Raw genomic sequence first — 17568 nt, 5'->3', positions numbered from 1 at the left:
AGGTGTGCAAAGATGTATTTTAATCCTCACAGAGTTTTTACATACACTTTGAAATTTGTAACAACTATCAGACCACTGGTGTTTTTTCACCAGTGTTTTTTCCCATTATAACAGCAGGAGTTCACATCAGAATTCATTAGTTTATGTCAAGTTCCATTCTGACAGATCTGCAACATCATATCCCTTCAAAGTCAGAATTTAAAATTTCACATGAAATTTTAATCTCTTACTCTTTCTCTCCAACAAACATTATATACACATAATGTTGTGACTCTCTTTAAGGATGTGATAGTGATAATGTGTGATTCAGTTAGTTTTTTCCATGCAAGGATTTGCAAAATTGGTTTTGTACTTTAATGTTATAAGAGGGTTGTGTTCAAAGGAGATTCCTTTGGAGAGTTGATAAAGTGTTATATCTACCTTATTCTGCCACAGGGAGATGAAGAGGTTTCCTTCCCCCTTCAGTTTAAACTTAACAGAGCCCAGACTGTGTCTCCTGGAGTCTATGGAGCCAAAAAATCAATACCAAACACATATGAGGAAAAAACAAATGAGACTTGCCAACTATCTGCCTAACAGAGAGGTTATCTACTTGAAAGTTACATAGTCGTGTCTGACTCTTTGTGATCCCATGGACTGTAGCCTGCCCGGCTCCTCTGTCCATGGAATTCTCCTGGCAAGAGTACCGGAGTGGGTTGCCATTTCCTTCTCCAGGGGATTCTCCTGACCCAAGGATCAAACCCAGCACTGCAGGCAGATTCTTTAGCAACTGAGCCACTAAGGAAGCCAAATATTTTTTGACAGGCAAGAGGCCCACGGACAGAAAGAGGAGAGTGGCCCCACTTGCCAAGAACATCTGTCCCTCGTCTGGCATGGCTTAGGCCCAGTCCAAGAGAGTATGCAGAACAGGCTATCTACTTGGGAACAGCCTAAACGCCCCTTTTAAAGAAAAGGATAAATGAGTGTTTCACACATAGAATTGACCCATGGCCACTTTAAACTGGACTTTGCCTGTTTATTTGGGAAAAGGCCTTACCATTATCAGGGATTCTTAAGCTTGAGCCTGCACGGGAATCACCTGAGAGCTCTTTAACCCAGTTTGTTGAGTCCCACTTCTAGAATTCACTTTAACATGGCTGGGGTGGACCTGAGAATTTGCATAACCAGTCCCCAAGTGATGTCAATGTTGCCAGTCTAGCACTATGCTTTGAGAATCACTCAAAGCATATTTCTAAATATGCTTTATTAAGAGGAAGGCTGGTAGAAACCCTCATATACAAGGCAGACTCTCCATGAAGATTTCAGTGGAAGAGGGGTTGGAGAAAAGAGAAATGCAGAAATGAAATCTCAGTGCCCAAAACAACAGTAACAACAAAATAACGACATTAAGTTGACTTCTTATTCACATGGTGAAGTTAAATCAGCAGGGGTAAGGAGAGAGGTGGGACGGTGGGGAGGGTGGAGTTAAAATGAAAGGAGGTCCTGGTCTTCAGGCATTCAAGGACCCAAAATGACCAAACTTTTGCCATCTTCAAGTGGCTTCCAAAGTTTTCCTGGGTGTGACCATCAAACCAGCAGATGAGAAGAGAATGGTGGGTGATATAAAAAACTTTTATGGGGCAGGCCTGGATTTTTACATCATATTCCACTGCTAAGAATTCAGTCACATGGCCTCACAGAGATGCACAGGGAATGGAGAACTGCAGTTTCTGGCAAGGCAGCATGTCTCAGGGGAGCAAGAATCTCTGGTGGACATCCAGCGATCTCTGCCACCAAACCCCCTTTCCATGGCAGGCTTCCACCCTTAAGCAAGTCTGAATCTAGGAAATGTAGTAACAGATAATTTACATAGACATTTTAATGATTAAAATGAATGTTTGTAACTGAAAGTGATCAAAGGACTTCTTAGTGACTGGATAAAAGTTCCAGGACCCATCCAGGACAGGGGTAAGAGGCTGAGACGGTGTTTGCAAGAACAGCCAAGAGAAAAAATGAAACTTTTACAACTCTGGGGTTCCTCTCTTTAAACATGTTACACTATTCTTTTTTAGAGATTAAGCAAGTTTTTAAGTGAAACAAAGATTTCATAATTTCACATTTATAAAGTCTGATATCTTTTATTATCTATCACTCTTAAAGCAAATGACAAATCTACTTCCCAGGGTTGAAACCTGCTATCACTGAAGATATCTTCAAAATTCACTGCAACTCTGGAAACAAGGATATGCCACAAATACCTGCACTCTGCTTTTTAAGGGGATCACTCTTAATGTAGGCACACTCATTTACCTATGCTTGCCATAAGGTGAAATTACTGCTATGACTTCTCACAATTGAGAAAGTTGGAGAATCAAGCTGCTTGCAAGACTTCTTTCTAGTTATCTCTCTTTTGAGACTCTCTAAAAGTGAATTAACTAATGTGTTTACCATTCACTGAAGGGGAAAGGAAAAGAAACATCCTTCACGGCCTTTCATTCATTTCGTCAATCAGGACACACAAGGCAGCATCTTTCTCTATAATCTGATCTCTCCTATGACCTGAATTTTCTCTTTGTTGCTCATTCTGTCCAATACAATTGTTGCTGTCATCAGCGTCCATTGGTTCAGTTTTTACTCTGATCCCTGCTTCCGAATGAGGCAAATCATCAGGCAGAGAAGCCAAGCAATTCTGAATCATCTCAATGACTCGTTCCAGATGCTTTTGAAACCTCTCGGCTGTCTCAAGACGTTGACGTTTCTGCACCTCCATCATGACTCTCAAGGTCTCTCTTGCTTGGTGGGGTCGGTATTCATTTATGAGATGATGTACATGTACAAAAAGCAGCTTAAGATCTTCTAGCTTCTCTTCTCGTTTTATACTCCCAGGGCTCCTTATCAAGATATCTAAGAGGTCTAAGAAATTAATAAGGATAGACATATTGAGTTTTCTCAGTTCTTTCTTGTGATCAAACTGCATAGGATGAAGTCGTTCAATACCCTGACTTTCTAAAGGGCGGATGATAAGATCATCACACTGGAACTGGTTGCCAAACATCATGTAACTGTCCTTTATTGGAGGTGGAGGCTTGGGAGCGAGGCCTTCCTGAATATTTTCATCTGTATACTCCTTGATGTACTGCATCGGAGGGGGTGGGAGGGCACTCACTTGCTGTGGCTCACCCATTGTGGAAGATCAAGAACCTACAGAAATAAACCATCAAACAAAAAATAAGAGGAAAACAAAACATAACAAACACACACACACAAATAGACCAAAGATTGAGTGGAGCTACAAAACAAACCTGTCACATTCAGTGATTGATGACAATATTTTCCCTATTCTCCCATGGCCGTTTGGTGGCCAAAAGAAAAATGATCTCCGTCGTCTCTAAAACTAACATTTACAACAGGGAAAAGCTGCTATCCTTCTCTAATTAGCATGATATACTCAATCATTCAAGTATTTTTCCAGCTCTACTTAACATTTTCATCAGCACAAAAAACTACTGTAGTATACAGCTGACCTTCAAAGCTATGGTTTTTCCAGTAGTCATGTATGGATGTGAGAGTTGGACTATAAAGAAAGCTGAGCACCGAAGAATTGATGCTTTTGAACTGTGGTGTTGGAGAAGACTCTTGAGAGTCCCTTGGACTGCAAGGAGATCCAACCAGTTCATCCTAAAGGAAATTAGTCCTGAATATTCATTGGAAGGACTGATGCTGAAGCTGAAACTCCAATACTTTGGCCACCTGATATGAAGAACCGACTCATTTGAAAAGATCCTGATGCTGGGAAAGATTGAAGGCAAGAGAAGAGGACGACAGAGGATGAGATGGTTGGATGGCATCATCGACTTCATGGACATGAGTTTGAGTAAGCTCCGGGAGTTGATGATGGACTGGGAAGCCTGGTGTCCTGCACTCCATGGGATCGCAAAGAGTCAGACACGACTGAGCGACTGAACTGAACTGATATAGCTGATCACTAGACAACACCGTTCTGAACTTGCAAAGGTCCACTCATATGTGGATTTTTTTCAATCGTAAATACTAGAGTACTACAAGATTTATGGGGCTTCCCTGGTGACTCAGTGATAAAGAACCCACCTGCCAGTGCAAGAAATGTGGGTTTGATCCCTGGGTCAAGAAGATCTCCTGGGGAGGGAAATGGCAACACACTCCAGTATTCTTGCCTGGGAAATCCCAGAGGAGCCTGGAGGGCTAGTCCATGGAGTTGCAAGAGTTAGACATGACTTAGTAAATAACTAAAAAGACCCATGTTTGGTTAAATCCTCAGATGTAGAACCACAAATAAGAAGGAACAACAGATACAAAAGGTCAATTCTAAGTTATACTGTGCAGAGGCTGGGCATCCCTAACCTCCCACTTGTTCATGGGTCAACTATATTTTCATCTATAAGTGAAACAGTCTGGATTCCAGTCCCCTCACCAGTTATGCCTCATTTCTGTATCCTCTCTACAGCCAAACTACACATGCTGTCTCCCCATCTCCATGTTATAATCACTTGTTTTATATTACAGATTGATTTCCAAAACAAACACCTGTAACTCTAAGGAACACTGACAAAATTAACACTGCTCTAGTCTAAACAAACTCACATCATCTGAGCTTCTGTGATCCAATTCAACTTATTTTCTACAATATACTTTACAAATTTTTATAGATTCACTAACTTTTCTACATCCACTACAGAAGTTTCAAACTCAAATATATCTTCAATAACCACAATAACCCCTATCTATTCCATTTTAAGCTTAGGTATATCATAAAATGAGAAGATCCTGAGTGCTCATTTAGACTAATCTTACCAGATTTTCAAGATTTAATTATACAATCCAACATCAGAGATAGCAAGTAATATACTGGAGGCAGATTCATACTTGGAATTTCTGAGTTACTAACAGCAGCTATGGGGCAGTCCTGAGTTTCCACCAACCTATAGTGGTGAACTGGATACTACTGGGAGTCAACTGGATACTGTGATGAGTTACTCTAACTATACCAAGCTACACTTCACTGCTCTACTAGCTTTCTGTTTATCCATTTTTATCAATATCCAATCTGGAGTCAACCTCCTTCCCCCACAAATACTCATCAAAGTCATCAACAATCATCACATGACCAAATTCAATGGACATTTTCCTAAGGTGATCTTAATCTCTCAGCACCATTTTCTTCCTTTTCAACCCAGTCCCCTTCTCCCTCAGCGTCTGTGATCTTACAATTATGTTTTCCTCCTACCTTACTGGAGGCTCCCTCTCAGTCTCCTTTACTGCTCCTCCTTCTCTATCCAAATTTTAATGTTGGCATGCATAGAGGAGTGTTCTATAGAGTCACAAACTCAAAGGCCAAAGGAAAAAGACAGGGAACGTAAAGAGTTACACATGCAGGGGCAGGGATTAGAGAGAACAGAGCATCTCCAAGCCAGACCTCAAAGCCTCCAGCCACTAGCATTCACTCATGAATTAAGAGTCACTGTACCTTAGTCTTGATTTTTCAAGAAGGGAAGGAAAAATCCAGATTTTTATGGGGAATTTCTCAGTTTTTAAAAATACTAGCAATTAATTCTGGAATCTGTCAAGTACTGTGAAGTCAAAAAGAATTTATCTCTAACAACCTCTGTGGTCTGCGGGCCACTAGTTTTAGGCCTCTGTTTTATGTTCTTCTTGGGATGATCTCAGTCAACTGCATAGCTTTTATTAGCATTTCTATCAGTGGTTCTCAACCAGGTGTGATTTTTGCCAGCTCAGTTCAGTCTCTCATTCATGTCCAACTCTGCAGCCCCATGAACTGCAGCATGCCAAACTCCCTGTCCATCGCCAACTCCCACAGATCACCCAAACCCATGTCCACTGAGTCAGTGATGCCATCCAACTATCTCACCTTCTGTGTCCCCTTCTGCTCCTGCCCTCAATCTTTTCCAGCATCAGGGTCTTTTCAAATGATTAAGCTCTTCACATCGGGTGGGCAAAGCATTGGAGTTTCAGCTTCAACATCAGTCCTTCCAATGAACACCCAGGACTGATCTCCATTAGGATGGACTGATTGGATCTCCCTGCTGTCCAAGGGACTCTCAAGAGTCTTCTCCAACACCACAGCTCAAAAGCATCAATTCTTTAGTGCTCAGCTTTCTTTATAGTCCAACTCTCATATCCATACCTGACCACTGGAAAAACCATAGCCTTAACTAGATGGAATGGACCTTTGTTGGCAAAGTAATGTCTCTACTTTTGAATATGCTGTCTAGGTTAGTCATAACTTTCCTTCCAAGAAGTAAGCGTCTTTTAATTTCATGGCTGCAATCACCATCTGCAGTAATTTTGGAGCTCAGAGAAATAAAGTCAGTCACTATTCAACTGTTTCCCCATCTATTTCCAATGAAGTGATGGGACCAGATGCCATGATCTTCGTTTTCTCAATGTTGAGCTTTAAGCCAACTTTTTCACTCTCCACTTTCACTTTCATCAAGAGGTTCTTTAGTTCTTCTTCACTTTCTGCCATAAGGGTGGTGTCATCTGCGTATCTGAGGTTATTGAGATTTCTCCCGTCAATCTTGATTCAAGCTTGTGCTTCTTCCAGCCTAGCGTTTCTCATGATGTACTCTGCATAGAAGTTCAATAAGCAGGGTGACAAAATACAGCCTTGATGTACTCCTTTTCCTATTTGGAACCAGTCTTTTGTTCATGTCCAGTTCTAACTGTTGTTTCCGGACCTGCATAGAGGTTTCTCAAGAGGCAGGTCAGGTGGTCTGGTATTCCCATCTCTTCCAGAATTTTCCAGAGTTTATTGTGATCCACACAGTCAAAGGCTTTGGCATAGTCAATAAAGCAGAAATAGATATTTTTCTGGAACTCTCTTGATTTTTCGATGATCCAGCGGATATTGGCAATTTGATCTCTGGTTCCTCTGCCTTTTCTAAAACCAGCTTGAACAACTGGAAGTTCACAGTTCACATATTGCTGAAGCCTGGCTTGGAGAATTTTGAGCATTAATTTACTAGTGTGTGAGATGAGTACAATTGTGCAGTAGGTTGAGCATTCTTTGGCTTGCCTTTCTTTGGGACTGGCATGAAAACTGACCTTTTCTAAGTCCTGTGGCCACTGCTGAGTTTTCCGAATTTGCTGACATATTGAGTGCAGCACTTTCACAGCATCACCTTTCAGGATTTGAAATAGCTCAACTGGAATTCCATCACCTCCACTAACTTTGTTTGTAGTGATGCTTCCTAAGGCCCATTTGACTTCACATTCCAAGATGTCTAGATCTAGGTGAGTGATCACAGCATCATCATTATCTTGGATATGAAGATCTTTTTTGTACAGTTCTTCTGTGTATTCTTGCCACCTCTTCTTAATATCTTTGGTTTCTGTTAGGTCCATACCATTTCTGTCCTTTATCAAGCCCATCTTTGCGTGAAATGTTTCCTTGGTATCTCTGATTTTCCTGAAGAGATCTCTAGTCTTTCCTACTCTACTGTTTTCCTCTATTTCTTTGCATTGATCGCTGAGGAAGGCTTTCTTATCTCTCCTTGCTATTCTTTGGAACTCTGCATTCAGATGCTTATATCTTTCCTTTCCTCCTTTGCTTTTCGCTTCTCTTCTTTTCACAGCTATTTGTAAGGCCTCCTCAGACAGCCATTTTACTGTTTTGCATTTCTTTTTCTTGGGGATGGTCTTGATTCCTGTCTCCTGTACAATGTCATGAACCTCCGTCCATAGTTCATCAGGCAATCTATCAGACCTAGTCCCTTAAATCTATTTCTCACTTCCACTGTATAATCATAAGGGATTTGATTTAGGTTATACCTGAATGGTCTAGTGGTTTTCCCCACTTTCTTCAATTTCAGTCTGAATTTGGCAATAAAGATCATGATCTGAGCCACAGTCAGCTCCAATCAGAAGGCATATAGCAAGGTCTGGAGACACTTAGTTGCCACAACTTGGAAAAGGGGTGTTACTGGCTTCTAATGGGTAGAGGGTGGGAATGCTGTAAATATATAATGCACCAGGGAGTCCCCCACCACAAAGAATTATCCCATCCAAAGTGTCAATATATGTGCCAAAGTGGAAAAATCTTGGTCTCTATTTGAGTCTTGGGTTTGTTTTTTTTTAAACTGAAGTATACTTGATTTACAATATTGTGTTAGTTTCAAGCATACAGCAAAGTTATTCAGTTTTTTTCAGATTATATTCAATTATATGTTATTTCAAGATAATGAATATAATGTGCTGTGCTATATACCAAATCCTTGCCGCTTATTTATTGTATGTATAAGACTTTGTTAATCTCATACTCCTAATTTACCCCTCTTTCTCCCTCTCCCCTTTGGCAACCAAGTTTGTTTTCTATGTCTGTGAGTCTGTTTCTATTTTGTTTATATATTCATTTGTATTATTTTTAGATTTCACATATAAGTGATATCATATAATATCTGTCTTTCTCTTGATTCATGAGTTTTGATCTCCAGTCCAGACTGCCTCTAGGCTCTCTGTGGATACTTCATAGGGCATTCAAACTTAAAAAAAAAAAAATTTGATTCCATCTACAATACATACCTTCTAAATCTGCTCCTCTCATAGCTTCTAAAGCTTCTAATCTTTCCTATCTCAGTAAAATGTCCCCATTTTCCACCTAGTATTCCAAGCCAGAAACCTAAAGTTTATCTTAATGCTCCTTTTTTACTAACCTCCTCTCCTCACCATCACTGCCAAGTCCTGAGATTCCCCCGGAGTAGGAAATGGCAACCCACTCCAGTGTTCTTGCCTGGAAAATTCATGGACAGAGGAACCTGGCAGGCTGCAGTTCATGGGGTTGCAAAAGAGCTGGACTCAACCAAGCATGCACACAGGCACGCTGATTTCAAACCTTGCTATCTCAAATTCATCCGTTCTGACCAAGACACCACTCCCTCTTATCTGGAACATAGTGGCTTCGCAGGGATCTTTTTGTTTCCACTACAATTCGTCTATATAATAACCAGTCTAATTCTCATACCACATTCCCTTTTACTTATATCCTAGGAATACTGTCTTCAAGTATTCTCATATAATTCTTTATACAAACCTCTTCTGCCTCTGGGTCTTTTCACGTGATCTTCCTCCTGCTTCAGGCACTAGCTTAAAAATGTCACTTATAAAGATATAACTTCTCTGATTATTCATCAAAAGCAGAACCTGTCTTCCCCCTTTTATTCTCTTCATCAGTGTCTGATTTGTGTCCCCAACCAGACTATAAACTCTATGAAGGGAAGGACTATGACTATCACAGTTCTCACTGGGTTCAAAACCACACACATAAGCTTCATAAGTATTTGTTGGTAGCTCCATTCATTTCACAAGAGCTTCAAGTCAAAGGGAATTTGAAAGCAGGTACAAACATCTTTAATGTGTATTTACTCCTTCAAGTATTTAATGTTTGTCTAATATATGACAATAATGATTATGATGACAAGTAATACTTGAGTACATACTACATGCCAGGGACGGTTCTAAACTTCTCTCACAGTTGTGAGAAATCTGAGAAAAGAAAGGTGAGCTTTCCATTTCAAGGATGAGATCACTGTGGCTCAGAAAGGTTGATCAACTTGTGTGAAGGAAGTAGCCAGAGCCAAAAGATCTCAAACACTATATTATACTATCTTTCAAAGATAAATAAGAAACACTGCCTCCATCCTAGTGTTCCTTACAATCTATCAAGGAAAACGAACAGAAAATAACTGTACATTTTAAGGGTACTACAAAAGACCAACAGATCTGACTACCAAAAATCCATCTAAAAATTCCATATGGGAAAATACATCAGAAGCAAAATTAAAAGATAAGCTATTTTTCTGAAAGAAGAATGCATGCAAGCTAACAGGGGTAAATACTAGAAATTTAATTATGATTTTTTTAAAACATATTTTCTGATTCCATCCCTATTAGGAAAAAAGCACTGACTTCATATTGCCTTTTATTCACAATTCTACCTCTAGTACCTTAAACAACGGCTAGAAGAAGCTAAATCCTCAATAAGGATCCACTGAGTTTTTTTTAACCTGACACCACCCTTATGGCAGAAAGTAAAGAGGAGCTAAAAAGCCTCTTGATGAAAGTGAAAGAGGAGAGTGAAAAAGTTGGCTTAAAGCTCAATATTCAGAAAACGAAGATCATGGCACTAGTCCCATCACTTCATGGGAAATAGATGGGGAAACAGCAGAAACAGTGTCAGATTTTATTTTGAGGGGCTCCAAAATCACTGCAGATGGTGACTGCAGCCATGAAATTAAAAGACGCTTACTCCTTGGAAGAAAAGTTATGAGTAACCTAGATAGTATATTCAAAAGCAGGGACATTACTTTGCCAACTAAGGTCCGTCTAGTCAAGGCTATGGTTTTTCCAGTGGTCATGTATGGATGTGAGAGTTAGACTGTGAAGAAGGCTGAGTGCCGAAGAATTGATGCTTTTGAACTGTGGTGTTGGAGAAGACTCTTGAGGGTCCCTTGGACTGCAAGGAGATCCAACCAGTCCATTCTGAAGGAGATCAACCCTGGGATTTCTTTGGAAGGAATGATGCTAAAGCTGAAATTCCAGTACTTTGGCCACCGCATGCGAAGAGTTGACTCATTGGAAAAGACTCTGATGCTGGGAGGGATTGGGGGAAGGAGGAGAAGGGGACGACCCAGGATGAGATGGCTGGATGGCATCACGGACTCGATGGACGTGGGTCTGAGTGAACTCCGGGAGGTGGTGATAGACAGGGAGGCCTGGCGTGCTGTGATTCATGGGGTCGCAGAGAGTCGGACACGACTGAGCAACTGAACTGAACTGAACTGATCTTAAAAAAAATAATAGAAAAATAGGCAAAAGATGAAGAAAATGCAAATGCTGAATAAAAGCAAGAAAATATTCAGAATAATACACTGCTAAGAACAAATTTTTAAAAGAATCCTTTTTGAAACAATTCCATTCACCATTGCAACAAAAAGAGTAAAATACCTAGGAATAAACCTACCTTAGGAGACTAAAAGACGTGTATAATGAAAACTATAAGACAATGATGAAAGAAATTATAAAGATAACATAAATAAATGGAGAGATATATCATGTTCTTTGATTGGAAGAATCAATATTGTGAACGTGACTATATTACCCAAAGCAATCTACATATTCACCACACTCCCTAGCAAATTACCAACATTTTTCACAGAACCAGAACAAAAAATTTTACAGTTTGTATATGGAAACACAAAAGATTCTGAATAGCCAGAGCAATCTTGAGAAAAAAAAAATGGAGTTAGAAGAATCAACCCTCCTGAATTCAGACTATACCACAAAACTATAGTACTCAACAATATGGTACTGGCACAAAAACAGAAATACAGATCAAAGAAACAAGAAAAAAAGCTCAGATAAAAATCCTCGCACCTATTGGCACCTTATCTTTGACAAAGGAGGCAAGAATACATAAGAGAAAAGACAGCCTCTTCAATAGATGGTGCTGGGACAGTTAGCTACATGTAAAAGAATGAAGTTAGAACACTTCCTAACACCATACAAAAAAAAATAAAATGGATTAAAGACCTACACATAAAGTCAGAAACTGTAAAACTATTAGAGTAAAACATAGGCAAAACACTCACTGACTTGAATTACAGCAAGATCCTCTTTGATCCACCTCCTAGAGTAATGAAAATTTAAAAAAAAAGAAGTAAACAAATGGGACCTAATTAAACTTAAAAGCTTTTGCATAGCAAAGGAAACTTTACAAGGTGAAAGGACAACCCTCAGCATGGGAGAAAATAATTCAAATGAAACAACTGACAAAGGATTAATTTCCAAAATATACAAGCAGCTCATGCAGCTCAACACCAGAAAATCAAACAACCCAAAGAGTGGGCAGAAGACCTAAACAGACATTTCTCCAAAGAAGACATACAGATGGCCAACAAACACATAAAAAGATGCTCAACATCACTCATTATTAGAAATGCAAATCAAAACTATAATGAGGTATCACCTCATACCAATTAGAACGGCTATCATTTAAAAATCAATGAACAGTAAATGCTGGAAAGCCTGTGAAGAAAAGGGAACCCCCCTGCACTGCTGGTGGGAATGCAAACTGATAGACACTACACAGAACAGTATGATTCCTTAAAAAAACTAGGAACAGAACTGCCATATGACCCAACAATCCCACTACTGGGCATATATCCTGAGAAAACCATAACTGAAAGAAACACAAGTACCCCAATGTTCACTGAAGCCCTTTTTACAATAGCTCGGACATTGAAACAACCTAGACATCTATTGACAGATGACTGGATAAGGAAGGTGTGGTACATATACACAATGGAATATTACTCAGCTGTAAGAAGGGTACGCATATGAGTCAGTTCTAATGAGATGGATGAACCTAGAGCCTATTATCGGAGAAGGCAATGGCACCCCACTCCAGTACTCTTGCCTGGAAAATCCCATGGACGGAGGAGTCTGGTAGACTGCAGTCCATGGGGTCGCTAAGAGTCGGACACGACTGAGCGACTTCACTTTCACTTTTGACTTTCATGCATTGGAGAGAAGGAAATGCAACCCACTCCAGTGTTCTTGCCTGGAGAACCCTGGGGACGGGGGAGCCTGGTGGGCTGCCGTCTATGGGGTCGCACAGAGTCGGACACGACTGAAGAGACTTAGCAGCAGCAGCAGCAGAGCCTATTATACAGTGAAGTCAGAAAGTCAAATATTGTATGTTAATGCATGCATATGGACTCTAGAAAGATGATACTGATTAACCTATTTGCAGGGCAGCAATGGAGACACAGGTATAGAGATCAAACTTGTGGACACAGTGGGGGAAGGACAGGGAGGGACAAACTGAGATAACAGCATGGAAACATGTACATTACAATATGTAAATGTACCATATAGATAGCAAGTGAGAATCTGATGTGTGACACAAGGAGCTCGACCTAGTGACAACCTACAGGGGTGGATGGGGTGGGAAATGGGAGGGGAGTTCAGGAGGGAGGAGATTTATATATACCTGTGGCTGATTCATGTTGATATATGGCAGAAGTCAACACAATATTGTAAAGCAATTATCTTCCAATTAAAAAAGGAAAAAAATCCCCACATATATGTAAAATAGCTAATGAGAAGTTGCTGTATAACATGGGGAGCTCAAATCTGGTACTCTGTGACAACCTAGAAGTGTGAGATGGAGTGGGGGTCATGGGGGAAGGTTCAAGGGAAAGTTGACATATGTATACTTATGGCTGATTCACAGTTGCCAATTAAGCGATTATCCTTCAATTAAAAATAAATTTTAAAAAAGGATCCTATCCATATAAGACTATCAAGATTTCAAATACTCCATCACGTAACAAACAGAACACTTTCTATGTGGCAGGTGCTGGATTCCAGCACAGATCACACTCTACCTTTCAGCTTCCTCAGAGTGGTCATGCCAATTTTACAAGCAAGCTCTTAGCTACTCTGGCCCTGCAGGGAAGTCTTCTGCAGTGGAAAACATCCATTGCCCTGAGGTCCCACTAAACACCATCACAGCCACCATAACAACACTCTAAGGTAGCAAGACAGTATCACCAAGAGAATATGGGAGAATATTCTCATACACAACTGATAGGAAAGGAAACAAATATGCTTACTTGGAATTAATATGACAGTATCAAACATTGTAATGCTGATTTCTTTGACCCAACAATCCTTTTTATTATTTTATATTGAAGTATAGCTGATTAACAACACTGTTGCTATTGTTCAGTTGCTAAGTTGTGTCCAGCTCTTTGCGACCCTGTGAACTGCAGCACCTCAGGCCTCCCTGTCCCTCACTATCTCCCAGAGTTTGCTCAAATTCATTTTCATTGAATCAGTGATGCTATCTAATCATTTCATCTTCTGCCACCCCCTTCTCCTCTTGCCCTCAATCTTTCCCAGCATCAGAGTCTTTTCCAATAAGTCAGCTGTTTGCATCAGGTAGCCAAAGTATTGGAGCTTCAGCATCAGTCCTTCCAATGAGTATTTATTGTTGATTTCCTTTAGGACTGACTGGTGACCCAACAATTCTATTTCTAGAAATTTATCCTACAAAAATATTGGTACAAGTACACAAATCTGTGTATCAGGATATTTAATGCAGCACTGTTTGAAAAGAGCAGGAAAAGCTGGAAATAACCCATACCTTCGTCCATACCTTCAACCATATGAGGCCTTGGATAAAATGTCTATATATACACAATATGGCCACTAAGAAAAAAGGGGTGAAAGTACATGGAATGGAGGGTTATAAATACTGTGTACTGTTTTGTTTATTTACAACACACTTATGATAGCTGCAAATAGTTATAACCAATGTTTTAAAACTTTCAAAAATTCAGACTTTTCAGTTTATGAATAATATTCCATATTCTCCAAATGTTAACATTTTCCCTCATCTGCCTTATTGGTTTCTTATCTCTTTATCTAAAATACTTCAGTGGGTATCTCCCAAATAAGAATGTCCTCTTATAACCACATATTTAACAAAATCGGAGAATTAGCAATCATCTGGTACTTCAAAATAAATTTCATACAGCCTAGGTTTCACCTCTTCAAGCCTTTTCAGATTGGAATTCCTGTTTTGTGCTTCCCAGAACCTTGTGTAATCCTCTACTTAAACTGCCAATCCCCAAAGGGCAACTAAGTGACGGGTATCACTGTTTTATATTCTCTTTTACTTAAGCTTCAAACTAATTCTATGAGTTACGTACTACTATCAATTTCATTTTAGAGATGAGGGTCGCAAGTCTGTCTCACCAAGAAGTGTCTGTAACCAGATCAAAGGGCCAGGAAATGGCAGAGCAGGAACTCTCAATCTTGGCTGTTATGGATGCACAGCACAAGCTCCTTTAAATTAGTAAACAATGAAGCATCTGACAGTACAAATGGAAACTGACATACAACAGAAATCATGTTTGTTTATACCACTTCTCCAGACTAAACTTGTCAAAGGCAACGGAGGTTTTTCCTAAGACACGCGTCAGGCATCATAGCTGATTATCAGACTCAAGATCATCTTCTAGTGTTTGTTCCGTTCTGACGGATTTAACCCAAAAAAGAAAGGTATTGTAGGGTCTTATCTCCAGACGTTCGACTCGTTTATCTACTGTAAACGGAGCTGCTGGAGTGTAGCTTTTAAAACCTCCCCAGAAGATCTAATGAATGACGCCTGGGACCTACCTCCTTCCCCGTTTCCCATTAAATCTTTTGATTTCAGGAGTGCTCCCTGAGGAAGAAGAGCGAGACTGGTCAGGGACAAGGCCAGAGAGAGGCCAGAAGACGTGGCGAGGCCACACAGCTCGGTAAACCAGCGGAGCGGGTCTAGAACTCAGGTGTGCCAACCTCCGGCCGGGCTCGGCCTCCCCACCGGAGGAAGCCTGGAGCCCGCCGCGCAGAGGATACCTTCCCACGGGAGGCCAACCACCCCACCCACCCCTGACCCCGGCTTCGCGAGCTGCGCGGAAGGTCGCGCTCTCTGAGGAACGCCGGAGAGGAAGGCGGACGAACGTACTCAGCACCAGGCCTCCCCGGACTCCCAGCCCTCCCAAAGGAAGCAGCGGGGTCCGGAAAAAGAAATGTACGAGGAACTTAGGCCCGAGCCGTCGCCGCCCACTTACTTCAGCTCTGGGCTTACACTGGCAGCCGCCTTCTCCACCTCAAGCCGAAATCCAACTTCCGGCCTCCACTTCCAGGAAGAAGCCACTGATACTGTCCTTTGATTGGCTGGAAAGAGCTGTCCTTTAACCGAGGCTCTAGTTCCGCCTCTGTGACGGTTGGCTCAGCATTTCGCCCGCGCATTCTGCCTCTCCCCAGCCACCCCTCTCCCCCTACCTTCCCTCTGGCACCTCCCACCCGTCCGTGATTCTGCAGCAACCACAGGGTTTGGGGTCGCGAAGGATGTGTGTTACTAATAAAAGCAGCTATTCTTTGCTTTCTTTTTCTATTTTCCTGAATATTCACTGGAAGGACCAATGCTGAAGTTGGAGCTCCAATACTTTTTCCACTTGATGTGAAGAACTGACTCATTGGAAAAGAGCCTGATACTGAGAAAGATTGAAGGCAGGAGAAGAGGGTAACAGAGGAGGAGATGGTTGCATGACATCACCGACTCAAAGGACATGAGTTTGAGCAAGCTCCTGGAGTTGGTGAAGGACAGGAAGGCCTGGCGTGTTGCAGTCCATGGGGTCGCAAAGAGTCAGACACGACTGAGAGACTGAACAGCTATTTAATATTGTGAAAATCAAGTCAGTATTTGGATACCAATTATCTGAGGATCCAGTAAAGTCCACCCCTTTGTGACTGTCTGTATCAGTCTGATACTGGATGTATCTATTAATCATCTTTTAATCTATAGTTTCTTTCCTCTACCTCAGTCTCCCCCACCCACAATCAATTTATTTGTTGAAGAAGTTTGTTCACTTGTGAGCATACCCCAGTCAGGCTTTTCTCCATTGAGACCAATGTGAGATAAACTGTGACCTCCAGTGGGCATTCTTTAGTCCTCATCTTAGTCTACTTTCAGCAGCATTTGGCACACTTGGTCATTTGAATTGCCCCCGGACTGAGTTCTCTTCTTAATGTCATCCAGGTGATAATACTCAATTGGTATCTAGATCCTGGCAACACCCTGTCCCTTGCACTCAGACCCTCTTATCCAACAGTATTACACATCTTTATTCGACTGTAAAGCCTTAAACATAACGGTTCATCTTCACTCCTCTTTCTCCCATGCTCTATTCAAAATTAGGGTATCAGTCTTTTGTATTAGTTCTATGAGGGAATAAGTAAAAGTTCAAAATATAATTAATTTTCACCATCTGCACTGCCTCCATCCTCATCCATGCCACCATAATCTTCCCCTGACTTCTGAGATAACCTCCTAAATGTCAATAGTTTCCTTGCTTCCACTTTTGTCCTTCCTTAGACTATTTAAGAGTTGGACATGACTTAGCGACTGAACTGCAACAACAACAAAGCCTATTTTATCATACTGTCTTAAAATATGACTGATCTGACCACTCTTAAAGTTCTCCAAGGCTTCACATTCATAATAAAGTCTAATGTCCTTACCATGGCCTATAGAAAATGCTACAAAAATCTAGTCCTTGGCTACTTCCCCAATAATACTTCCTACCATTTTTTCCATGCTCAGTCTTCTCCACATACAAGGTTTCTTTTTTTCCCTTAAAATTTTCAAGTCTACTTCTGCCTAAAGGCCATTGCATTTGCCTCAGTTCAGTTCAGTTCAGTCGCTCAGTCATGTCCGACTCTTTGCGACCCCATGATGTGCAGCACGCCAGGCCTCCCTGTCCATCATCATCTCCCGGAGTTCACTCAGACTCACGTCCATCGATTCCGTGATGCCATCCAGCCATCTCATCCTGGGTCGATCCCTTCTTTTCCCACCCCCAATCTCTCCCAGCATCAGAGTCTTTTCCAATGAGTCAACTCTTCGCATGAGGTGGCCAAAGTACTGGAGCTTCAGCTTTAGCATCATTCCTCCCAAAGAAATCCCAGGGTTAATCTCCT

General features: G+C 41.1%; 1 protein-coding gene across 2 annotated transcripts; it reads right to left on the bottom strand.

Moving 5' to 3' along the window:
* Positions 1–15746, bottom strand: MED7 (mediator complex subunit 7). 2 transcript variants are annotated; one of them, XM_040241444.1, is made up of 3 exons: positions 15657–15723; positions 15220–15265; positions 1–3180 (listed from the first exon to the last, which is right to left on the bottom strand). In XM_040241444.1, the coding sequence occupies exon 3, from the start codon at positions 3161–3163 to the stop codon at positions 2462–2464; it is 702 nt and encodes a 233-aa protein (XP_040097378.1). In that variant the 5' UTR covers positions 3164–3180; positions 15220–15265; positions 15657–15723; the 3' UTR covers positions 1–2461. The 2 variants fall into 2 exon arrangements, with proteins under 2 accessions (XP_040097378.1, XP_040097377.1); XM_040241443.1 differs by lacking the exon at positions 15220–15265 and having other exon boundaries at positions 15657–15746.
* Positions 15747–17568: the final 1822 nt, after the last annotated feature.

The sequence above is a fragment of the Oryx dammah genome, unplaced genomic scaffold, assembly GCF_014754425.2.
Source record: "Oryx dammah isolate SB20612 unplaced genomic scaffold, SCBI_Odam_1.1 HiC_scaffold_5, whole genome shotgun sequence".
NCBI classification, from domain to species: Eukaryota; Metazoa; Chordata; class Mammalia; order Artiodactyla; family Bovidae; genus Oryx; species Oryx dammah.
The sequence above is the reverse complement of the archived record's forward strand: the minus strand, read 5'-3'. Positions and strand labels throughout refer to the sequence as shown.